General features: G+C 40.4%; 2 protein-coding genes across 2 annotated transcripts; both read right to left on the reverse strand.

The window, feature by feature from the left end:
* Nucleotides 1-622: 622 nt before the first annotated feature.
* LOC306941718 (hemicentin-1-like) lies at nt 623-25,860 on the reverse strand. Its single transcript, XM_079527343.1, has 17 exons — nt 25,727-25,860; nt 25,052-25,333; nt 24,554-24,847; nt 8,596-8,865; nt 8,130-8,420; nt 7,527-7,808; nt 7,080-7,373; nt 6,691-6,960; nt 6,234-6,524; nt 5,690-5,962; nt 5,490-5,604; nt 4,685-4,836; nt 4,424-4,525; nt 3,786-3,848; nt 3,398-3,463; nt 3,094-3,162; nt 623-2,910 (listed from the first exon to the last, which is right to left on the reverse strand). Exons 2-17 carry the CDS (start codon nt 25,278-25,280, stop codon nt 2,846-2,848), a joined length of 3,126 nt encoding a protein of 1,041 aa, XP_079383469.1. The 5' UTR covers nt 25,281-25,333; nt 25,727-25,860; the 3' UTR covers nt 623-2,845.
* On the reverse strand, nt 21,246-23,758 carry LOC306939737 (uncharacterized protein). Its single transcript, XM_079524423.1, has 9 exons — nt 23,707-23,758; nt 23,229-23,495; nt 23,018-23,132; nt 22,756-22,907; nt 22,473-22,574; nt 22,216-22,284; nt 21,898-21,963; nt 21,601-21,669; nt 21,246-21,488 (listed from the first exon to the last, which is right to left on the reverse strand). Exons 2-9 carry the CDS (start codon nt 23,488-23,490, stop codon nt 21,424-21,426), a joined length of 900 nt encoding a protein of 299 aa, XP_079380549.1. The 5' UTR covers nt 23,491-23,495; nt 23,707-23,758; the 3' UTR covers nt 21,246-21,423.
* Nucleotides 25,861-26,157: the final 297 nt, after the last annotated feature.

Genomic DNA, 26,157 nt, shown 5'->3' on the forward strand with positions numbered 1-26,157 from the left:
GAACTTCTGAATTAATTATTCAAGTAGGCCTAATTGTGTCATTAAAGGATATTTCACTTAAACATGTATTTGGACATACAAATATTGGCTTGATTCAATATTTAGATATTTGCACCAGCAGCTGCAATCCTTAAAATATCAAAAATAATACTCCTTGGGGTGTTTTTTGTCACTCTATATTTGCAAATTTGTCCTCTGCATTTTATTCATCCTAGGAGCAATGAGCAACTGTTGGTGTGAAGCGCTCGAGAACTGTCTTGCAGTTTGACTCTTCGACGCATTGCTGAGGACTGGAATTGAACCTGGGACACTTCCCAATCTAATATTGAGGTATTCGCTCAAATATATTGTATATTGATTTGGATATTGTTGTCATAAATAATTTGATTTAGTCAATATTGCCCAGCCACATATTACTTTAGGTCTGCATGCATTGTGGACGTCAGTCTAAAGTTATGTACCTGAACGATTGTCTGGAACATTCTGGTATTCTGTTTTGCTCCTGTCTTATCTACATGTGCTCTCAGAGGAAACGATAGTCCCATTGACTGAAACACTAAACATAGTGTCTTCAGCTTTTGCATTCAAATACAGTAACATGTCAGAATTCAACAACACAAGATGAAAGAACACACATGTTTATTCTTTTGTATTTTAAACCTTAGGCAGATAGTCAGTGCTCCACAGTGCATACTGTACAATATTGCTTCTCTAACATGAATAAACATAATGATACATATCACACAGCATCAATATTGATATTATATTGACCATATTATGGTCAATATCAATCATCAAATCATCAAACTAAGCAGTAAGCCAATAACATACACTTTTGGACTATGCCATGTGACAGGTAAATACAACATCTATCTATAAATGCACCATGTCTGTCTGTCTGTCTGTCTGTCTGTCTGTACGTACGTGTGTACGGCTGTAATGCACGTAACTCGAGAACCGTTAGCCCAACTGACTTCAAATTAGACACACGCGTTCCACTAACCTGACTCCGCCAGATGGGGCAGCAGAGAGTACACTGGGTCCCCCACTCCTGCTCCCATCTGGGAACTCTCAGGCAGACTTGATGCCCGGTCACAAAACGGCCTGGCCAATCAGCAGCAGCTATATCGCCTCTAGCTGCTGCCCCATCTGGCGGAGTCAGGTTAGCGTTCCACACCCCCGCAGGGAATGCAGTGCCCGGTGACGGTGTCGAGTCGGTCGGACCCACGGTTGTCCAGAACCACCACACGGTATATATATTCACGTTATACTGTCTGCGCATAAAATTCAGCCTCTGCTGACCTTACTTATAGATGGCATCAGTGTTGGAATCCATGTCAGCTGGGAATCAATTGCAGTCCTGATTTATCATATTAATTTTGTACATGCACTGCAGTAAGATTTTACATAATGAAGCAAAAAAAACATGCACAAGAAATAAATACTCCACTGGCAGAACAAAAGAAAAATACATTATGTACAACAAGTATTGTCCTGTGCATTTGGAGCGTTTCGGGGTGTACAATTTAAATACATCAGAAGAGATGGATTTGGCCTGTATCAATGATCTCAAACACAAATATGCATTCCAATGGCATGTGGAAAGGATCAAATAATTATGTTTGGATGAATGCTGCATAACACAGAATCTGTACAACCTTTCAAACAATGGAGAATTAAGACAAATTGCAGGAACACTGTAGGTGGCAGTTTACTATGAAAACCTGAAAAAACCTGTCAGTCCGTCACGCCTCGATGTTAGTCAGTCTGTCACTAGTCTCGCGTTACCAGACTGTTGACTCTCGCAATTTCCAAATGCTTCATCATACAGTCTGGACCAGCGGAAGAGCTATCATGAGTAAAATATAAAACGGAAGTGGAGCCTCCTCCCCACTGCCGTTTCGTCTTTACAGTCGCACAAATGTATTCTAATATAAATATAAATCATCTAAACATATATAGCTTGTTGCTTAGCAGGAAAAGAAATACAAAAATAAAATGTAAAGATATTTTAAAATATATTTGTGTGAATGGAAATGGCAGCTTCCTTACTCAGCTCATGGGGGCTATAGTTCCAGACTCTATATAGCATTAGGAGATTGTGGAATAGTTGTCTGGCTACACAAGGCTAGTCTGTCACGCCTCGTGACACGCTCCATATATGGTCGTCTCCATATATGAAGATCAGGACATACTGACCTCATCAAACCCTGGATAGCCATACATGGAGAAGACTGGATCATCACCCAGATCTGCTTATATGGAGCTGGCCAGCAACTCTATATCTGACCTCACGGACTGTTGATCTGACCTCATCAAACCCTTAGATCTCCATATATGGAGCTGACCAGTTCTGACATTCCATATGTTGATCCTTCCCCACACGTCCTTCTTCGATTTTGTTTCCCTTTTCGTTTCCCTTTTGACTGATACCTGTCCATTCAAACTCTAGACGGGCCCGTGCCAAAGTCATTAGCGCAGCCGCGCCCGGCAGCCGTCAAAGCGCCAGAGCTCGCTGAGCATGTCTGCCGTCACTCAGGCGGATGCGTGCACGGCAGGGCGAGGTCGCTTCCCGCCCTCAGGGCGTCTTACTGGTAATCCAATTAAATACTTAAAATTACAAAGGTGAATGTATTAGAAAGATATGTACTCCTTTTCAAATGATTACCCCTATATATAGGGGTGAGAATGTGAGATATAGAACACCCCAGACTATTTCTGTGTGTGTGTGTGTGTGTGTGTGTGCGTGCGTGCGTGCGTGCGTGCGTGCGTGCGTGCGTGCGTGCGTGCGTGCGTGCGTGCGTGCGTGCGTGCGTGCGTGCGTGCGTGCGTGCGTGTTATATCCTCAGCTCTTGAATGAGATCAGCCGTCTATCCACCTCTGGCGTATCAACACTCTCAGGTGGCACAGCTAGAGAGAGAGAGAGAGAGAGAGAGAGAGAGAAAGAGAGAGAGAGAGAGAGAGAGAGAGAGAGAGAGAGAGAGAGAGAGAGAGGCAGTTGTGGATCAATGATATCATGCCTCTCCTGATAAAAACAAAAATAGGCCTAGATACAGAAATGTACAAGTCATCAGACAACTATGGCTGTAATACCTTGGTCCTCCTCTGGGGGAGATATGGGGAGCGTTGTCGATTCACTGCACACGACGTCGTCGTCATCATCTGTTTCTGCAGGTCAAATTGTGCGCACGCACGCACGCACGCACGCACGCACGCACGCACGCACGCACACACACACACACACACACACACACACACACACACACACACAAATTCACCGAACAAGTAACTAACAAACTGTAATATGAGAAATTAACTAAGAGGCCTTCAGTCAGGTCAGGTCACCAATTTCACCATATTTATCATCTATTATTTGAAAGGTAATGTATTTATATACCTTTATTTGCAGCAGCTAAAGCAACCTCAGAGACCCGGTCATAGTCATCCAATGGGCAAGGGGCATCTAGAGAGAGAGAGAGAGAGAGAGAGAGAGTGAGAGAGAGAAATCTTCATATTTTTAACTTTTTGTGTTTTTTCATAAATTAAATTAATGGCCTTACTTGATCACACTACAGCATCACAAAAATGCATCACAAGTAGAACATCTGCAAGCTCGAGCTTGTAGATCTTCTAGTTTTGATGCTTTTGAATTTGAACGCTGAAAACTATACCGTTTTGGAGATATGAGGTCTCCACCCGACAGAGACGATGTATACATACATATAGTAATAGTATAGAATACATATGTGACTTCAGCTCATATAGTAATAGTATAGAATACATACGTGACTTCAGCTCAGCCATGGTGAGAAAAAGGTTGGGCTCTTGTGACGTTCCTGCATTCTTGTCTATATTACAAAAATATTGCCACAAAGAACAAAGCTTTTTTTTAATTTTTAGGTATCCTCACGACAGATTAGGTTTTGTGTAACTCCTTTCATTGATGGTCAATTAACCACATCCTTCTTTTCTTTTCTTTTCTTTTATTTTCTTTTCTTTTCTTTTCTTTTCTGTTCTTTTCTTTTCTTTTCTTTTCTTAATTATTACCCATGATACATTATACATGATACATTATTCATACAGTCAGAGCCAACACAAGCTGATTCTACCTGAAAACGTCTTATAATTGTAATAGTTTGTAAACAGTAATCATCCTAGGCTGGATTACCAGAAGGAAAATAAATTTCTACACAGAAATGGTTATGTTTAGCTATTAGATTAAAGTTGCATTTTAGGTACAGCATGTAATAATTGTAGTCATGGCCCATGAGTTTGGTAAGAGTAGGAAACGGGGATGTCGGTTAGTAACTGATAATTTGACCTTGACCTCGAACTCCCAGATTCAGAGCTTGTAGAAATGTCTATATCTTGTATTTACATGAAAACATTATACTGATGGATTATGAGGAGGATGAAGCAAAACCTGGCTTGCGGGTTAGTCTCAGAACGATGCATCCGATACACACAGCGAGAATTCCAAAGAAGAGACAGCCAGAGATGGAGAGAAGCACCCTTCTCTTCAGAACTATAAAGAGAGGAGAGAGAAACAAAAAAAAGAAAGGGGGAGAAAATCAATAAGTCATTCTTTGTGTGATTCTGGTCTTAACTGAAAGTCAAATTCATAGTTGGTTATGGTGGGCCACAGTCCTACGACAAAATGTGCATTATTAGGTTTTCTACTCACGGAGGTTCTTGGTCTTGAAAGCATCACTGAGGGTGGAGTAAGAGGGCCGTCCAAAGCGGATACCCTGGCAGTTGTACTGGCTCTGATCAGGGTCATCTTGGGGCGTGACTGTGAGGGTGTCAGAGGGACCCAGACTGTGTGCTTCTCTGAACCTGCATTTGTTGGTGTTTTGGAGTGTTTTAAAACAGAATGTAGGGCATGATGCTATACATCAGGGGTGCCCATAAGGTATATCGTGATCTACCAGTAGATCACAAAGGCTGTGCAGGTAGACCACATGAAATGGCACTAAAAATATATCATTTAAATATAAAAATCTGCCACTTGAATTAAGGTGACTTTATTGATTGACATCAAAAAGGGCCTGCCAGCTCAAACGCATAATGCAATAGTCTGGAAGACAAACATCAGTAACATTACAAGGTTATTTAAAAAAAGAGAGAGAGAGAAAAAAGAAATTACCAATAGAGGGTATGTGCGTGACATCATCATCAAACCCGGAAGTTATGCAGGAACGCATACTGAGTGGCAAAAAAACTACTTTCTGGCCTTGACATATGCATGCACATATATCCTCTATTTAATTTCCCCCTTCTATTTCCCGTTCCAAGTGCGTAACGCCAGCGACGCTATTCCAAAGCCCCCTTTTGTACATATTTAAAATATTTTCAGCAATGGGATAATATATTTGTTGGTGGGTAGCTCTTGTTTGGCTGGTCAGATTGAATGTAGCTCTCAAGTAAAAAATGCATGGTCACCCCTGCTATACACATAGGCTAGGCTACTGTATAGATCATATAGTTACCATGTGTAGTTCCACTCGTCTTGACTTCCCTTCACCTCACATCTGAACAACAGGCTATCAGTGGAGGAGACTTCTGACCAGCCAGTTAACAGGGTCATGACGGCCCACGGACGCTCTGCAGACACAGCAGGAAATTGGGGTCAATAATCCGTTGAACAGCAGCATGCTTGCAGACACATTTAAGAAGGACGCACGCTTACCTTGAATGTCAAGGTTACGGGCCTCTGAGTATTCTGTGTGAAATCCTTTTTTCCCGTTTCTTGTAGCTTTGCATTGATAATCCCCCTTGTTTGTTTGAGCAGCAGACCTGATGGAATGACTGTTTCCAGGAGTAAACAGCTGGGATTTACCTTTGTACCACTGATACTCCCATCCAGTGGAGACTCTAACTTCACAGCTGAAGTTCACAGAGTCTCCGGTGTGCATCACTTGGTACTCTGGAACCTGCGTCAGTACAGGTTTGGGCTTCTCATCTGAGGGTAAATTATGTAAATGATATGTTATAACGTTAGATCACTCTGCACACTCCAGATTAAGAGCGTGTTAGAAATTAATGCTCACATTGGAGAAGACTTTAAACATTTCCCACTTTATTAATTTTTCCTAAAATGGCCAGCTAGCTCTTTGACTTTAGTGAAATGTCCCCCCCCCCCCCCCCCCCCCATAGTTTTTGCCATTTTGAAAAATACAAAATGTCAAATTATCCACTGAAGTGGGGTAACAATAGTGTATTAAACATCTCACCATAGATCTTGAGCACTTGTCCAGAACTATTTCTAGTGCTGACCAATCTGCTCTTATATCGTCCCATACATTCATATTGTCCAGCATGTATGGCTGAGGCAGAGGTGATGGAAAGAGTAGCTCCATCTGAGTCCAGGGATGAAAAACTGTCCAACTGCATCTGTGTTCTGTTTCTGTACCATGTATAGGTCCAGTCAGAGCTGTCTGGAACCCCACAGCTCAACTCCACAGTCTCAGAGGGAAACACGTCTGACCATGGAGTCATTAGCTTCAGAGTTGGAACAGGGATAGCTAAGAGGAAACGGGTGATTGTGATTTTTCTGTACCCATATTTATGCTGTTTCATTTCAAGTTATTATGAGAGTCAATGTTATCAGATTATAGTGTCAGAGTATAATACAATGATATGCTGGTTTTCAAAGAGAGAAATATCAGATTGACTTATTTTTTGGCTCACCAGATATCTGTAGAGTCTGATCCTCGCTGTAGTCTGTATTGAATGTTGCTGTGCCTCTTTTGGCTATGCACTTATAAATACCACTGTCTGATGAAGTAGCTAAGCTGATGTTGTAACTATTGCTGCTGTTTGATAGTGGTCTTCCATTTTTGTACCATAGATACTCCCAGCCAGTGGAAACATCAACTTTACAACCAAAGGACACTGGCTCTCCAATGTACATCTTCTCAACACTTGGATATTGAGTCATTGAGGGTTTTGGCTTGTTGGCTAAAAAATTGAAAGGAAAATGTTTATGTCAGAAATAAGTACTGTTACCGCTTGTGCAGTGCAATATAGTAATCAGAAATCAGCTAGTCAAGAGAAACAAACTGCTAAACTGTGCTCACCATGGACAAAGAGAATGAGTGTGTTGCTGGATTCAGTTTTGACAGGCCGGGTTTTGTGTTGTCCTCTACAGGTGTACGTTCCAGCATCTTCATGTTTAGCAGATGAAATGATGAGAGATGATGTCTCTGCTCCAGGGGACACACTAATATGATCAGCACTGAGTTCATGTCCTTCTCTGTACCAGGTATAGGTCCAATCAGAGCTTCCCTGAACTCCGCAGTGCATTTCCACTCTCTCAGCAGGGAACACATCGAGCCATGGAGTTTGCAGTTCCAGAGAGGGAACAGGTATTTCTGCAGAGGCAACAACATGGAATTATTATGCAAGTCCTACGATTGAACTCCCATCCGTTCCATAATAGAATTTAACTGCAAGGCCTACAACCTATATAGTTCTTAAAACAGATATTTCATCAGCATTATTTAATATTTAAAAAAGAGTCTTACCAATTATATTGAGAGAAATGTTACTGCTCTCCTCTGCAAAGAATTCACGTTTGCCTCTTTCCCCCTTGCATGTATACATTCCACCATCAGAGGGAGCAGGAGAGCTGATGGTATAGGATTTACTGGAGTCAGAAGTGATGAGTTGTGTTCCGTCTTTGAACCACAGATAGTCCCAGCCAGAGGACACGTCAACTTCACATCTGAAGGTCACTGACTCTCCAACATACATCTGATCAAAGCCAGGATGAGGTTCCTTCCTTAATGTTGACTTGGGTCTGTTTTCTAAATCAGAAAGTACAACAACAACAACCCATCACAAACTCGATGCATGCCTCATTATGTTGAGTCTCTGAGTCGAGCAAACTTCAAAAACATATTTTGTATTGGGGAATAGCGAGATAATGTGACTGCTATCTTCCCTCTTGATATGTTAGCAGTACAACCGATGACAGATGTAAGTAATAACTACTTCTGCTGCACTGATATTTATTAGATAGTGTTATTAGCACTGGCATTACAGTAAGTAAGTGCTGTCTCTTATCTGATCAGATAAGAAAATATATGATTTCCAATCTGACTAATGCGTAACTAGTAAAAACTCACGGTGAACTGTGATTTCAGTGGAATTGCTGGGTCCAGAGCCGATGTTCCTCTTTTTATGGTGACTTTTACAGGTGAAGAGACCTTGATGCGTTTGTGTGGCTGAGAGGATGGTGAGTGACACTCCCTCTGCACCGAGGGACACAGCTGAGCCTCCACTGAGTCTCTCTGCATTTCTGTACCATGTATAGGTCCAGTCAGAGCTGTCTGGAACCCCACAGCTCAACTCCACAGTCTCAGAGGGAAACACGTCTGACCATGGAGTCATTAGCTTCAGAGTTGGAACAGGAATTGCTAAGAGGAAACGGGTAATTGTGATATTTCTGTACCCATATTTATGCTGTTTCGATTAAACATTATTCAATTATTATGAGAGTCAATGTTATCAGATTATAGTGTCAAAGTATAATACAATGATATGCTGGTATTCAAAGAGAGAAATATCAGATTTACTTATTTTTTGGCTCACCAGATATCTGTAGAGTCTGATCCTCGCTGTAGTCTGTATTGAATGTTGCTGTGCCTCTTTTGGCCATGCACTTATAAGTACCACTGTCTGATGAAGTAGCTGAACTGATGTTGTAACTATTGCTGCTGTTTGATAGTGGTCTTCCATCTTTGTACCATAGATACTCCCAGCCAGTGGAAATATCAACTTTACAACCAAAGGACACTGGCTCTCCAATGTACATCTTCTCAACACTTGGATCTTGGATCATCAAGGGTTTTGGCTTGTTAGCTAAAATTGAAAAGGAAATGATTATTCTTTGGTATTAGAAACAAGTACAGTATCTTTACCGCTCATGCAATGTAATAGTATTCAGAAAAGGTGCTAAACTGTGCTCACCATGGACGAAGAGAATGAGTGTGTTGTTGGATTGGATTCAGTTTTGACAGGCCGGGTTTTGTGTTGTCCTCTACAGGTGTACATTCCAGCATCTTCATGTTTAGCAGATGAAATGATGAGAGATGATCCCTCTGCTCCAGGGGACACACTAATATGATCAGCACTGAGTTCATGTCCTTCTCTGTACCAGGTATAGGTCCAATCAGAGCTTCCCGGAACTCCGCAGTGCATTTCCACTCTCTCAGCAGGGAACACATCGAGCCATGGAGTTTGCAGTTCCAGAGACGGAACAGGTATTTCTGCATAGACAACAACATGGCATTATTATGCAAGTCCTACGATTGAACTCCCATCCTTTCCATAATAGAATTTAACGGCATATCCTTAGGCCTACCACCGTCCTATATAGTTCTTAAAACAGATATATTAACAGCGTTATTTAATATTTAAAAAATAATCTTACCAATTATATTAAGAGAAATGTTACTGCTCTCCTCTGCAAAGAATTCATGTTTGCCTCTTTTCCCCTTGCATGTATACATTCCACCATCAGAGGGAGCAGGAGAGCTGATGGTGTAGTAGGATTTACTGGAGTCAGAAGAGATGAGTTGTGTTCCGTCTTTGAACCACAGATAGTCCCAGCCAGAGGACACGTCAACTTCACATCTGAAGGTCACTGACTCTCCAACATACATCTGATCAAAGCCAGGATGAGGTTCCTTCCTTAATGTTGACTTGGGTCTGTTTTCTAAATCAGAAAGTACAGCAACAACCCGTCACATTACCATGCAGTGACCACTAATGCTCAATATAAAAGTGTGGGTAAAACCCACTAATAAACAAAGACTCAATGTTCTTACGTAGTGCATTTTTGTTATGCACAGTACTATGGCCTAACCAAATACTTCATTATTAACACAAAATGTATGATGTCTAATGTCTTACAGCAGACTGCAAAAACACAATCTGTCAGTAGTAGTAAGGTAGTAAGGTAAAGTGCTATCTTTCTTCTTGATATGTTAGGATTAGAACTAAAGTCAGAGGTAAGAAATAACTACATCTGCTGCACTGATATTACACCAAAAGTGTACTGTCTCATATCATATCATGATATAATAGAACAAAGCCAATTCAAATATTCACAAATGAATGGAATGTTTCTCAATCTTGCTGAGATAAACTGACATGTAATATAATTATTAGAAACTCACGGTGAACGGTGATGTCAGCAGAGTTGCTGGGTCCAGAGCCGATGTTCCTGGTTTTATGGTGACTTTTACAGGTGTAGAGTCCTTGATGTGTTTGTGTGGCTGAGAGGATGGTGAGTGACACTCCCTCTGCACCCAGGGACACAGCTGAGCCTCCACTGAGTCTCTCTGAATTTCTATACCAGGTAAATGTCCAGTCAGAACTCCCCTGAACTGCACAGCTCATCTCCATTCTCTCAGTGAGGAACACATCCAACCACATGGTCTGTACCTCCAGAGATGGCTTAGGCGGATCTGGAAGTTTGCAGTAAATATTTGCATAAAATCTTAAAGAGTTTGACATGAATGTGTCTTCTTGGGCTGGGTGAGTTATGAAAAATAAAGTGCTTACCAGATAAATGCAGATTTGTCTTTTCACTGTGTTCTGTGATGAACTGACCATTTCCTCGCCTGGCTCGACACCAGTATTGCCCACTGTCAGATGGCTTTGGAGATCCTATAGTATAAGTATTGCTGCTGGATGTGTGAACCTCTTTTCCATCTCTGGACCAGATGTATTCCCACCCAGAGGACTGTTCAACCATACAGCTGAATATAACGGGCTCTCCAATGTATATTTCTGTCAAATTTGGGTTTTGTTCCAGTCTGGTCTGGGGCTTATTTGCTGATCAAAAATGGAGAAGAACAGACATTTTGTTTAAGTCTAGAGTCAAGCATACCTTTTTTTTAAGGTCCATGGTATAGCAACTTACCATAAACTGTTAGGCCAAATTCTTTGCTATCTCCAGTAGTAATTGGCTTGATCTTGTGATGACCTCTACAGGAGTACTTTCCAGTAGATGGAGGGGAGACGGTGACAGTTGAACCTCCTTGTCCGAGGGACACAGTGGAGTCTTCATTGAGCTTCTCTCCATCTCTGTACCAGGTGAAGGTCCAGTCAGAGCTGTCTGGAACCCCACAGCTCATCTCCACTCTCTCAGTGGGAAACACATCTGACCATGGAGTCATTAGCTTCAGAGCTGGAACAGGAATATCTGAAAATAAAATAGTCAGGTTGACTTTTCTGTATTCATATTTACAGTTTCCGGTTTCAATTAAGCAATATGTTACCCTTCTAAATTGTGAGAGGAAACGCTATACTCCAGATTATTGTGTCAATGTATATGATACATGGAAGTATTCAAAGGTAGAAATAACATATTAGAATAGAAACATTTCTCACCAGATATTTGTAGAGTCTGAGCCTCGCTGTAGTCTGTATTGAATGCTGTTGTGCCTCTTTTGGCCATGCACTTATAAGTACCACTGTCTGACGAAGTAACTGAGCTGATGTTATAAGTATTGCCATTGACTGATGATAGTTGTTCTCCATCTTTGAACCATAGATACTCCCAGGCAGAGGATTTGTCAACTTTACAAGCAAAGGACACTGGCTTTCCAGCATACATGTGGTCAATGCTTGGATCTTGAATCATCGTGGGTTTTGGCTTTTTGGCTAAAATTGAAATGGAAAATAAATGTTCATTATGTGGTGTCACAAGTAAGTATCATTATACTGCTTGTGCAATATAATAGCAATAAAGAAATCGAAATAACTCTTTTGCTGCATGGATATTACACTACTGTCTCATAATCAGATCAGAATCCAAGCACCAATTAAACATTATTTTCGATCTTGCTGGGATAAATGTACATGTAATAGATCTGGTTTCTCACAATAAACGCTGATATTAGTAGAGTTGCTGGGTCCAGAGATGATCTTCCTGTCTTTCTTTCTTTGCCTGGTTTTATGGTAACCTTTACACGTGTAGAGGCCTTTGTGCGTTTGTCTAGCTGCGAGGATGGTGAGTGACTTTCCCTCTGCCTCCAGGGACACGCCCGAACCATCACTGACTTTATTTCCATCTCTGTACCAGGTGAAAGCCCAGTCAGAACTCCCCTGAACTTCACAGCTCATCTCCACTCTCTCGGTAGGGAACACATCCAACCACTTGGTCTGTACCTCCAGAGATGGTGTTGGTGGGTCTGTAATTTTATCAAATTAGTGTAAAGATTAAAAAAAAATTGGTGGTGAAAAATGTACTCACATGTTTTACAACGTAAAAGTATCAATACTGCAATATAGAAATACTCCGTTACAAGTAAAAGTCTGGAATTCAACATTTACTTGAGTAAAAGTACAAAAGTATACTAGCTTCAAAATGTACTTGAAGTACCAAAAGTAAGAGTAAAAGTATTCATTATCATCAGAATGTTTTGTTTCATGTTTTGCATTCATTATTGTTATGATTGTTGCTATCGTCTCACCAATGACAGCCAATGATTTATCATTGCTAAATGCAGAGAGTTCCTCTCCTCGCTTGATTCGGCAGCGGTATGTTCCATCGTCAGCAGGGGCAGCAGAGTTAATGGTATATTGGTTTGAAGTTGGTTCAGCAGAATGTAGAGGTGTTCCTTGGTTGTTATGGAACCACTGATATGTCCAGTCTGGAGTACTGCCTGTAGCATCACAGTTCAGATTGACCCTCTCCCCACGGTAGATGTGGGCAGCAGGGGGATCCACAGACAAAGCTGGAGTTACACTGGACATTGGTGGCAGAGCTGTCATGGAAAGGTCATTGAGTGTGGTTGATGGGATACAGAGGGGACAGACAGGGTCACAGCAAACACAGTACTTCAATGTTCATTCATTGGAAAGCCAGTAAGAGGAACCTATGTGGGAGGAACCAGCTAGGGCTAAATGTGAAGCTGATAAAACCAGCTTCACAGTGAAATGAAATCATGACCCTACAATATACTAGTGTAAGGTACTGTGACGTGAACAGAGATAGCAATAGTACAGTGTGAATCATACTTCATATAGAGATGGTCTCAATAACATCTATGGCTACTACTGGCGTCATGAACACCCTTACAGTGCTGACATTAATGCCTGTGTGTTTATACTGTACTACAACAATATGAACCTTCAATACAACGATCAATACAATCTTTCCCTTGCCCTCACTCCTTCACCTCCCTCAGCAAAAATGGTTAGATCAAGCTGTTGATTATATATAGTGTATAGTATAGTGTCATTATATAGATATGTTCTAGTTACGTTCTTAGCTTACGCATGTTTCTTGATAAATGCATTTTATATATGTGATGTATTCCCATACTTTTGTTCTTGCCTAATGTAAGTCGCTCTGGATTAAGAGCGTCTGCTAAATGCCTAAATTGTAAATTGTAAATTGATTATACCATATGAGTTTAAAACATGTCATATGAGTTTAAAACATGATTCATCTTGTAATGTACTAACGGCATAAGATCGAAATAAACCATTCATTCATTCATTCATTCAAACCATTCATTCATTCATACCTTTGGCATCCTGGGCTGTACAAAGAGCAGCCAACACTGTTGAAAAAAGAGGGAACAGAATTCAGAGTTATGTACAGTAGAGTAGTAGACAATACATGAGAGCAAGTTCCTTTTTATGACTAAAGAGATGGGCATGATAGTCACTAATACCTGAACAATAAATCACTGTTCAAATGTCAAATGTTAGCATGGCGTAATATAATGTTTCAATTAATTTAAGTGTCAGTGATTTTTTTTTTTTACAATAATCACAAAAAAATGCAAGTGCAAGAAACACAACTTACATATGATGCTGAAGGCCTTGATAAACCACATTTTTCATTGAGGTTTGTGTGCCATATGCAAAGAAAGATGGTGAATCTTGGTGATGGATGCACGGCCGCAGGACTGTGTGGTAAGTTAGTATCAGTTGACAATGCGAGTAGGGTTGTGTGTTTAGTTCATGTTTAAACGAACATGGGCTTGCTAGTTTCCTGTGTAGCAGCTTTCCTGTTTCCTGCATATGCCCTTTTTTTGCAAAAGGAAATGTGTTGGTTAACCGCAGAAGTTTAACATGCACGCGCAATACATGTACATTTTGTACTACTACTGAGGAAATCTGTCAAAAAGATTTACAGCATTGCCTTTTGAATGTTTTTAGGGCCAGCTCTGCGTCCCCTCAGCCCTTTGTTCTATGACTTTAGGGTTACGGTTGAGGTTGAGGTTATATGTTTATGGTTAGGGCTAAGGTTGAGGGAACATACAATGAACCCTTGGTTCATAATCACAATGTATTGCATATCAACCAAATATTATGTATGTTCAAGAGCAGTAAGATTTTTTTAATTATACAAAAGATATAGCCTATTTGATTTTCTTTCAGACATTTTGCTGACATTTGCTTTTCAAGGTACGCAAAGTCGCTTTACAGGACAAAAAGAATAAAAACAATTGTATTAGAAAGATAAACGAGTTAAAAAGTAAACAAACAAGGTAAACAAACAATAGGCGGTAGGGTGTAGGGAAAGCAAGTCTGAAAAGGTGGGTTTTAACTTTAAGTGTGCTTTTGAACGTTTCGAAGGTAGGGGCAGCTCTGATGTGAGTTGGGAGTGAATTCCACAGTGAAGGGGTGGCCACTGCGAAAGCCCTGTCACCCCAAGTTCGCTTGTTGGACTTGTGGGGTTCTAGTTGGTTGGCAGTGCTTGACCTGAGGGAGCGGGTGGGGACATGGGGTTTGATGAGATCAGAGAGGTAGCAGGGGGCCTGATTATTTATAATTGTTGGCTTATTTTGTTACTGTTAACTCTTGTTGGCCTGAATTGTTATTGTTGCTATGGTGATATGTTGCTGTATCACTACTGTATTTATGAGTTGCTATGGCGATTTAGCTATTGCTGCTATATAGTAATTCATCATGGGGCTTATTTAATTATTATTAGCTGTATTGTTGTTGTTGATGTTGTTGTGTTTGGGTATGTTTCTTGCACAGTATTTCAGACGTTAACACACTTAGTTTTTTCCTGCTTGAGTATTCTCTAGGTCTCCCTCTCCCTCACACACACACACACACACACACACACACACACACACACACACACACACACACACACACACACACACACACACACACACACACACACACACACACACACACACACACACACACACACACACACACACACACACACACACACACACACACACAACTCTCTCTCTCTCTCTCTCTCTCTCTCTCTCTCTCTCTCTCTCTCTATGTGCATGTACAGGAAATGTGACTTTCATTTGTACATGAACTGAAATCAAAAAGTGAGAAAAGACCAAAAGAAAAATGCTCATCCATTAACGAAACTCTATTTAGTGCTGGAGGAAAATCAGGTAAATCACAATGAACAAAATATATGTACATATATTAATATTTTATTGTGAGCTTCCGTTTTCCTGAAGAAGGTCAATAACAGATGTTTTTCATTCATTTTGATGAGCTGACATGAAATAATGGACCTCACACAAAATCATAATGAAAACCTCAGGGGTCTTCAATATGGGGTCTGGGACCCCTGAGGGGTCCTTAGAATTACTACAGGGGGGCCACCAAATCGTTGTGTGATAACTAAGATATTGTTTTTACAAAAAAAGAGAAAAAATAAACTTGCGCTACAAAGCCTTGTGAGCTTGTAGATGTGCAATGTTGTCCGGCAAAGATGTTTGGTGTAGAGGGAAAAAAAGGTATTGGTGGAATGGCAGTTTAAGTGGTTAAATGTCTGACACACATTATGAATCCAACATAATCCAACTGATAATAGTAGGCTACTGTCAAACAAGTCTAAGCTACACAACACAATTTTATTCCGTTTTGATTGATTGATTGATTGAAGTAGCCTATTTATTAACAGTCTGCAGAATTACAGTACATTTCAAGCACAACTCAATACAAAAAACTGTGGATGACACCATAAAGCATTACACTTGTTTACAATAGGGTTTCATATCTCTCTCTCTCTCTCTCTCTCTCTCTCTCTCTCTCTCTCTCTCAGCTAAGGGGTCCTTAATTGGGCTGAACAATGTCGAAGACCCCTGCCTTAGTAAGTTAATTCACAATGAGAAAGGGGCATATAGTGGAGAGCATGAAATATTTTTTTTTGCATTTTGTGAATTCATGATCTCAGTGATCATTAAAATATATCTTCAATTTACGCACAGTCACACAGTGGCCCTATTTTCATCACTTCTTTACCCCACGTCTTTGCATTTTCTTTTCTTTCTTTCTTTTCTTTACTATTTTCAAAAACATTTCAAAATTGTTCAACTAGCCGATCTACATCGACACATTGTGAGCTAATTGTATATTAGTCTGGCTTATTAGCCAGGCTAGTAATACAGGACCTCTTGCTGCAGCAGAGAGCCCAGTTAGTCTTGTTTTGCCCCCCTGCAACAGCCCCTCGTGTTTTACCAGACAGTCAGTGAGCTGCCCAGCCCAAACCGTGACACCCATGGCCTGTTTGATGATTCATCTGCAGAAAAGTTATTTTTAAAGCAACTGACTGACACTCACAGATGCTTTAAACTTTAAGGTATCTTTAAAGTTTAAATCAGCGATTCTCAGCCTTTTAATTAGTGAGTTAATTCGCAATGAGAAAGGGGCACAGTGGAGAGCATGTATATGTTTAGCATTTTGTGAATTCATGATCTCAGTGATATTATCACTGAGATCGTGAATTTGTAAAATGCAAAGAACATTGCAGGGTTTTTATTTAATTAGTTACCACCCAGTGAGATTATGTTTTCTTGCTAATGAAAATGAGCTTGAGCTCTTCCCTGAGTGACTGTGATCATCATGCAACCACATTACTACTTCCACCCTACACCTTCCTGTTACAGTATAGTATGTCTATGTACAGAAATTACACCCGTAGCCTCCACCCCCTGCCTTTCTATAATACATTTAGACACTTTTAGTTGTGCCATTATCATCTATAGAATATCAATTAATGTTTTTGATTGATTGATTGAATACTTTATTAACAGTTTATTTTTTATTTATTAACAGTATCCACGTTTGCAAAAGGTACAGTGGTACAATTATACATGCAGATAAAGAATGCTAAAAGGATGACACAAAAAACCCAGAGGACTTGTTTCCATTCAATTCATCAAGACATATTAAGAGATGTTTTTGTGCTGTAAACAAGATAGTGACGGTGTGATTTGATTTAATCCAGCCATGCAATACTTTAGTCAGTGTATGCCTTGCATTGTGGAAGGGAAGTCAGTCTAAAGATCTTGACTCTTTCTGGATTCTGGAACATTTTGTTCTCAGGGGAAAGGATGTTATAGCGTCTTCAGGTTTTGATATTAAGTAGCATACACATTATGAACATGTCTGAAATAATGTAATATTTATTATTTTGTAGTTTGATATTTAGCAAGATCCAATGTGCTTGAGAGACTATCACTGGCAGTGCTATTGATGAAAACAATGGCTTCTCTGACATGTATAAACATATCACAGAGCATCAACATGGTCTCTTAAATCATACACCAATATTTAGGATGTGGCAAACAAATAAAATAAGAATTAGTATAGTATACTGTACAGTACATACATGGTTTATGCTGACATCTGGTGTTTAGCCAAATAATTGAAGCATTATATACAAGTGAACTCAGCACAGTAGTGTACTGTACATGAACATTAATTTCAGTTCTTATTAAAATGGTGGCGTATGATATCATATTTCTTTGAACAATCACGTGCTGACAAACCTGACACACTGGGGGTGTCAGCTTTTGTCAGACGGCGGGTTCCAGGGATAAAAGGTTGGGAACAACTACCCAAAAGCACACGCTGCCAAGGAACAACACCTGTTCACCAGCCCCGAGCCTTAACTCATACCACTGCACCTAACCTCCCTTTACCCGTGAATAAACACACCTAACCAGGCTTCACAGACCTTTGCACACAAGCCCCACACTACTTGCATAATGTGTTGTGTTGTTGCAACAGGAAATGTGTTGGTGAACCTCATTCAGACATGCGTCATCATGAACTTGTCATTTCCAGTATTACAAGCAAAACAAGGGGGAAAAACAGAGAAGCTGTTATGATATTAGCCCATGCACAGTTTAGTTTTAGTTTAGTTTAGTTTATTTTATTTCGAACCTTTCACAATACAATACATACATAATACATTATACACTTGAGTGGCCCGAAAAGGTGTAGGCTGAAGCTAAAAGCTTATAATTGCCTACCCTATTGGTTTACAGAACCAAATAAAAAATAAATAATAATAATAATGATAATAAAGCTGACAAAACTGTCAGACAGTAAACTAAGAAAATAACATCATAATAGTAATAATAATAGTAATAATAATAATAATAATAATAATAATAATAATGAAATGAGTTCGTGTATAGAATGATAAGACTCAGACCCTCTATAGACTGCTTCTTTGTTAAATGTATACATTACTATTTAATAATTGCATTTGTATATATTTAAATTTATTTAATTATTTGGTTTTAATATTTACTATTACTTATTTCTAACTAGGATACTCTAATGTTTTATATCTATTTATTACTTTGGATTTAAACATTTGTTTGAATTTGGTGACTGATGAGCACATTTTCAGATCCTTATCCAGGCTGTTCCATAGACGCACTCCTCTTACAGATAAGCATTTGTCTTTGGTGTTGGTTCTTGCGTTGTTCCTCTTAAATACACCAGTTCCCCTGAGTTTGTACCTGGTCTCTCGTGCTTTGAACAGCTCCTGCATGCAGGGTGGAAGAATATTGTGGTGGGCCTTGTACATTATTATAGCAGTGTTTAGATCAACTAGGTCTTCTAATTTTAGGGTTTTATTTTTAATAAAGAGTGGATTGGTTGGCTCTAGGTAGTCCGATTTATTTATTAATCTTATGGCTTTTTTTTGTAACAGAAATACAGGATTAACGTTAGTTTTATATGCACTCCCCCATACTTCCACACAGTAAGTTAGGTATGGAAGTATGAGGGAGCAGTACAGCAGATAAAGTGAACTGTGGTTGACAATGGGTTTCAATTTGTATAGTATAGCAATTGTTTTGGATATTTTTGACTTTGTGTTATCTATGTGTGGTTTCCAACAGAGTTTGTTATCTATAATGATACCCAAGAATTTGTGTTCATTGACTTGTTCGATTTCCACATTTTGGATTGTTAGTTTGACCGGTTTATCTATTTTTCTATTACAAAAGAGAATATATTTGGTTTTACTGAGATTTAGTGATAGTTTATTGGTGTCAAACCATTTTTTTAGGATTTGTAATTATTTTTCAACTGCATGGAGGAGCTGTTCAAGATCTCTTCCTGAACTATATAGGCTGGTGTCATCAGCAAATAAAACATACTTAAGTTGAGTTAGTGCTTCACCTATATCATTTATATATAGAATAAACAGCTTGGGGCCCAATACAGAACCCTGGGGAACTCCATGTGTAATATTTAGTTGGTCTGAGTCAACACCATTCACATGCACGTACTGTTTTCTTTCATGCAAGTAGCTTTCAAGCCACATGCTAGCATACAGTACATCTTAGTCTATGTACTTGAACTTGAGATACAGTGTACTTGATATGTATTGTGTACTGCCTGTACTGTAGCATACTTTATAGATAGGCTACGAGAGACATCTCGGTGGCAGCAAGGTCAGCCTTGCTGCAGTAGGCACGTTCTTCTGTCTCATATCTTATTGTCACGTCATTATGATCCAGCACTATATATGTTTCCTGTTTGTGTAATAAACTTTGTGAACCTTAGCGTGATACTGTCTCGTGTCCGTTAATTTGTTCTCCCGGGCCCGCCGCCGCAGTCGCCGTACCAAAGGAATATTCAACTGGATTGTCACACACCACCCAGCCTGCACACACCTGTCTGTCAGAACCAGACGAGGGTCCAGTACTTAGAGATTACAACAAAAGCTAATAAAATAAAATAAACTATGTGATAATTGTCAGGGTATAATGACTGTAGTCAGTATTGAAGGACAACTAAGTAAATCTAAATCTACATTTCAGTCAGACAACTCACGAATAGATTTAACCAATATTTATTATAGAATGAGAATACAAGTGTGCATACGATATTAGACTTACTCGGCGCGATTAAACACCATCGTAAAACATTAAGAGCAGGGAGATAGATTTACAATAAAACCCCCATGGGGAGCATAAATAACAGAGCCCACCGGTGGGGTGCTGGGGTGGTGGTGGGAGCAAACATCACATAACAACCAGGAACCATATACAGAGGAAGGCATGGAAGCTCTGAGAAGGAACAGAAGTGGTCACGTGACTGAGCTGCGCCATGACACTTTCATGGGAGACAAACTCACACCGGAAGTGTAATGAATACATGGCAGTGAATGGAGCCGGCTATACCAGCAAAAAAAAAAACATTATTTATGAACAATTGAGACCTGGAAAATAACAGAAGACATATCACAGGTTGTTTTCTAATCACTTACTTTTCGATGTGCACAGAGTGCACAGTATATAACTTTATCTGAGGATCTAAACAGCAGATATCGTTTCTGGCTCCGAAGTATTGCGAGATTTGGCTGCCAGACAGGAAACGGTGGGAAGTCTCGCAATACTTGGTGCGTTCAGAAAGGTACTTTGTGCTCTTTAGATACCATACCTCTATAAAAATGACACAGTGTACACATCGAACAGCAACACAGCAGACAATAATGTGTTACATGTCTTCTGTTATTTTCCAGAAGTGATTATACTTTAAAAAAGGTCTCATTCATAAATAATGTTTGTTCATGAGCTGGTCACTGAGCTCTCATTGACTCCAGTGCATTCTGCCAAACTTCCGGGTAGTTTGGCTCCCATGAAAGTGTCCATGAAAGTGTCATGGCGCAGCCCAGTCACGTGACCACTTCTCTTCCTTCTCAGAGCTTCCTTGGAGGAAGGCAAGGATAGTCTAAGAAGGATGAGACGCGAAGACCGTACGGGCGACGCCATGTTGCTTTGGAAGGAAAGAAACATGCGCAATGGGCTATATGCAGCCAACACTTCCGCGTTCAGCTTCCTTGGTCTCAACTGCGCATGTTTCTTTCCTTCCAAAGCAACATGGCGTCGCCCGTACGGTCTTCGCGTCTCATCCTTCTTAGACTATCCTTGGAGGAAGGCAGGAAGAGCATGCAGACTGGTGAGCTTAAGTAGCCCGCCCAATTGGTCAGCTGACTGCCACATCAGCGAATGACATGTGGGACTTGCCCACACTTATACACCCACATAGTAATGCAGCATGTTAACCCCTTGAGTATAGTATGCGCCTTTGAGCATGGCATGAACCCCTCGAGTATGTCTGCCTGAACTAACTCCGCAGGCTACACATCATTTATCCTCACTGCTTGAATGAAATCAGGCCCCCATTTCCATCTGTCATATCAGCGCTCTCAGATAGCAGAGCTAGAGAGAGAAAAAGAGATGTGGATCAGTGATATGCCTCTTGTGAAATATGTACAGAAATGTGAAAGTCATCTTCGAGAGAAAACCTAAGATGTCTGATTGTCTGTAATACCTTGATCCTCTGGGGAAGTTGTGGGGAGCGGTGTTGATTCACTGCAAATGTCTTCATCGTCATCTGTCTCTGTTGGGCCAATTTTTTTAACAATAGCACACAAACACACAATATTGCATGAAAATGTAATATGAGACATTTATCAAGAGACCTTATAGTCTGTTGTGTGCCGAAAATAGCCGACCTACTGTACAAGCTCATAGATCTGCTATTCTCTCCCATTTCTCAACGTTTGACACCATCACACGACGGAGCAAGAATTATGATCTCTATCTTGTATAAATAATATCTTTATACCTTTATTTGAAGCAGTGAGTGCAACCTCAGTGACACGGTCATAGTCGTCCAATGGGCAAGGGGCATCTGTAGCATAGAGGACAAGTCTTAACATAGACTCACTGTGTACACACGCACGCACGCACGCACGCACGCACGCACACCATCCATCACGTGTCTTCATACAGCATCACACAATTTATCAAAAGAAGCACATCTGCAAGCTCGAGCTTGTAGAGCTGCAACCTTTGATACTTTTGAATTTGAATCCTGAAAAGTAACAGTTTTGGAGTTATGAGGTCTCCACCCAACAGAGACCATTCAGTATAGGCTACATACCATCACGTGTCTTCAGCTCAGCCATGGTTAGGAAAAGATTGGGCTCTTCTGACGGTTCTGCATTCTTGTCTGTGAGAGTTGAAAATAATAATAACTTTTGCCTTTTGTCAACTATTTTCCTTTTCTTGTTTTACCGATGATGCAGTACGCTGGTGTTGTTTGACCTCAAACCAGATTTAGAACTTGTAGAAACTGATTATTTGTATAACATAATTATACTGAAAGATGAGGAGGATAAGGAGGATAAAGACCAACACCTGGTTTGCGGGTTATTCTTAGAGCGATGCATCCGATAAAGACAACGATAATTCCAAAGAAGAGACAACCGGAGATGGAGAGAAGCACCCTTCTCTTCAGAACTATAAAGACGGGAGAGACACAGAGAACAAAAGGAATGAAAATCAATATAAATACTCTAATGTTGGCTACTGTGCTGTATATGATTTTGGCGTTCAAGTCTAATTCATAACATATGTCATGTCAGTTATTTGTGGTGAGCGACAATCATTCAACAAAGTACAAATTAGGTTTTCTACTCACGGAGGTTCTTGGTCTTGAAAGCATCACTGCGGGTGGAGTAAGAGGGCCGTCCAAAGCGGATACCCTGGCAGGTGTACTGGCTCTGATCAGGGTCATCTTGGGGCGTGACTGTGAGGGTGTCAGAGGGACCCAGACTGTGTGCTTCTCTGAACCTGCATTTGTTGGTGTTTTGAAGTGTTTTAAGAGTGATGCAATGGGACATATACAGTACTTACTGGATACCACTGTTACACTTGGACATGCTTGGATATATAGATCGTACCATGTGTAGTTCCACTGGTCTTGGCTTCCCTTCACCTCACATCTGAGCTCCAGACTATCAGTGGAGAAGACTTCTGACCAGCCAGTTAACAGGGTCATGACGGCCCACGGACGCACTGCAGACACAGCAGGAGAATGACGTTAACCCTGTCAACAGATGCATACTCGCAGATGCATTTAAGAAGGAAAAGGAAAGGTTATTTTATGCTTACCTTGAATCTCAAGGTTACGGGTCTCTGAGAATTCTGTGCATAGTTTCTTGCCTCTCGTAGCTTTGCATTGATACGCCCCCTTGTTTGTTTGAGCAGCAGAGCTGATGGAATGACTGTTTCCAGAAGTGAGCAGTGGTATTTTATCTTTGTACCACTGATACTTCCATCCAGAGGACACCGTAACTTCACAGCTGAAGTCCACAAATTCTCCAATGTACATCACCTTGTACTCTGGAACTTGCTTCAGTGCAGCTTTGGGCATCTCATCTGAGGTTAGATATAATTAATATGCCAAAGTTTAGATACTCGAAGACTGTACAATCTAGGACATTATATTATACATTATAATATATTTTCCTAAAATGACCAGCTAGGTCTTTGACTATAGTACTCTGGTGTCTAACATTAAACCAAGTGAAACACGCAATGCCAAATTATCCCTTGAAGTGGGGTAACAATAGTGTATAAATCATCTTACCATAGACTGTGAGAACAGATCCAGAACTATTTCCAGTGGTGACAGACCTGCTCTTGTGTCGTCCCATACACTCATATTCTCCAGCATGTATGGCTGAGGCAGAGTGGATGGAAAGAGTAGCTCCATCTGAGTCCAGAGATGAAAAACTGTCCAACTGCCTCTGTGTTCTATTTCTGTACCATGTATAGGTCCAGTCAGAGCTGTCTGGAACCCCACAGCTCAACTCCACAGCCTCAGAGGGAAACACATCTGACCATGGAGTCATTAGCTTCAGAGTTGGAACAGGAACAGCTAAAAAATAAATAGGCAGTTTTGAGTTTTCTTCATGCTTTCATGCTTTTTCATTTGAAATTGAATAGTATGTCAGAATTATAAATCATAAGAAGCAATACTTTCTGATTATTGTATCAATTTATAAGATACACAAGCATTCAAAAACAGAACTCACAGTACATTTTATTTGGCTCACCAGATATTTGTAGTGTCCGAACCTTGCTGTAGTCTGAATTGAATGTTGCTGTGCCTCTTTTGGCCATGCACTTATAAGTACCACTGTCTGATGAAATAGCTACGCTGATGTTGTAACTATTGCTGCTGTTTGATAGTGGTGTTCCATCTTTGTACCATAGATACTCCCAGCCAGTGGAAACATCAACTTTACAACAAAAGGACACTGGCTCTCCAATGTACATCTTCTCAACACTTGGATCTTGAGTCATCGAGGCTTTTGGCTTGTTAGCTAAAATTGAAAAGGAAATGATTATTCTTTGGTATTAGAAACAAGTACAGTATCTTTACCGCTCATGCAATGTAATAGTATTCAGAAAAGGTGCTAAACTGTGCTCACCATGGACGAAGAGAATGAGTGTGTTGTTGGATTCAGTTTTGACAGGCCGGGTTTTGTGTTGTCCTCTACAGGTGTACGTTCCAGCATCTTCATGTTTAGGAGATGCAATGATGAGAGATGATCCCTCTGCTCCAGGGGACACACTAATATGATCAGCACTGAGTTCATGTCCGTCTCTGTACCAGGTATAGGTCCAATCAGAGCTTCCCTGAACTCCGCAGTGCATTTCCACTCTCTCAGCAGGGAACACATCGAGCCATGGAGTTTGCAGTGCCAGAGAGGGAACAGGTATTTCTGCATAGACAACAACATGGCATAAGTTATAGCCTATAACCCATTTAATGCCCATCCATTCCATTCTCTATTAGACCTTGACAAAATAAAATGTAAATACATTTATAACTGGCCACTGGAACACTTGCCAACTGCAAAACTAGCTCTAACATAATTCTTAAAACGGGTATTTTAGAAACGATTAAATATATTTTATTTCCTTACCAATAATTTTAAGAGAAATTGTCTCGCTGTCATTTGCCATGAATTCATGTTTGCCTCTTTTCCCCTTGCATGTATACATTCCACCATCAGAGGGAGCAGGAGAGCTGATGGTGTAGGATTTACTGGAGTCAGAAGTGATGAGTTGTGTTCCGTCTTTGAACCACAGATAATCCCAGCCAGAGGACACGTCAACTTCACATCTGAAGGTCACTGACTCTCCAACATACATCTGATCAAAGCCAGGATGAGGTTCCTTCCTTAATGTTGACTTGGGTCTGTTTTCTAAATCAGAAAGTACAACAACAACACATAAAAAGAAAGAAGTGTCACATTTCTATCTCTGGGATCCCCAATTTATATTGTAAAATCACTGTTAATTTAACTCTGAGAGTGTACAAATGGAACCAAATAGACCCATTAGGGTCCATTTGGTTCCATTTGTACACTCTCTGAGTTACAGACCCATAAGGGTCCATTTGGTTCCAAAAGGCTGGGGACCCCCTGGAACTCCCTCAAGGACTCCTGAGGGTCCCCGGACCCTACTTTGGGAACCACTGTCTTATCCGATCTGATAGAATATAGCCAAGTCAAATAGCCAATTATTATTAATAATGACATTGTACAATATACGTCATAATTAAAAAAAAAACTGCTAAAGTGCTAAACCGTGCTCACCATGGACGAAGAGAATGAGTGTGTTGTTGGATTCAGTTTTGACAGGCCGGGTTTTGTGTTGTCCTCTACAGGTGTACGTTCCAGCATCTTCATGTTTAGGAGATGAAATGATGAGAGATGATCCCTCTGCTCCAGGGGACACACTAATATGATCAGCACTGAGTTCATGTCCGTCTCTGTACCAGGTATAGGTCCAATCAGAGCTTCCCTGAACTCCGCAGTGCATTTCCACTCTCTCAGCAGGGAACACATCGAGCCATGGAGTTTGCAGTGCCAGAGAGGGAACAGGTATTTCTGCATAGACAACAACATGGCATAAGTTATAGCCTATAACCCATTTAATGCCCATCCATTCCATTCTCTATTAGACCTTGACAAAATAAAATGTAAATACATTTATAACTGGCCACTGGAACACTTGCCAACTGCAA

The sequence above is a fragment of the Electrona antarctica genome (genome assembly GCF_951216825.1).
Source record: "Electrona antarctica genome assembly, chromosome: 2".
NCBI lineage: Eukaryota > Metazoa > Chordata > Actinopteri > Myctophiformes > Myctophidae > Electrona > Electrona antarctica.

What these genes read in the sequence shown, in the direction of transcription:
- LOC306939737 (XM_079524423.1), bottom strand. Translation starts at nt 23,490, where the DNA reads ATGCCCAAAGCTGCACTGAAGCAAGTTCCAGAGTACAAGGTGATGTAC. An exon ending in CCGTAACCTTGAGATTCAAG is followed by an intron (nt 23,133 to 23,228) that starts GTAAGCATAAAA and finishes CTGTGTCTGCAG; the next exon opens with TGCGTCCGTGGGCCGTCATG. An exon ending in ACTCACTGCTTCAAATAAAG is followed by an intron (nt 21,670 to 21,897) that starts GTATAAAGATAT and finishes TTGGCCCAACAG; the next exon opens with AGACAGATGACGATGAAGAC.
- LOC306941718 (XM_079527343.1), bottom strand. Translation starts at nt 25,280, where the DNA reads ATGTATGTTGGAGAGTCAGTGACCTTCAGATGTGAAGTTGACGTGTCC. An exon ending in ACTCATTCTCTTTGTCCATG is followed by an intron (nt 6,961 to 7,079) that starts GTGAGCACAGTT and finishes TCAATTTTTTAG; the next exon opens with CCAACAAGCCAAAACCCTCA. An exon ending in GACGAGTGGAACTACACATG is followed by an intron (nt 4,837 to 5,489) that starts GTAACTATATGA and finishes CAACAAATGCAG; the next exon opens with GTTCAGAGAAGCACACAGTC.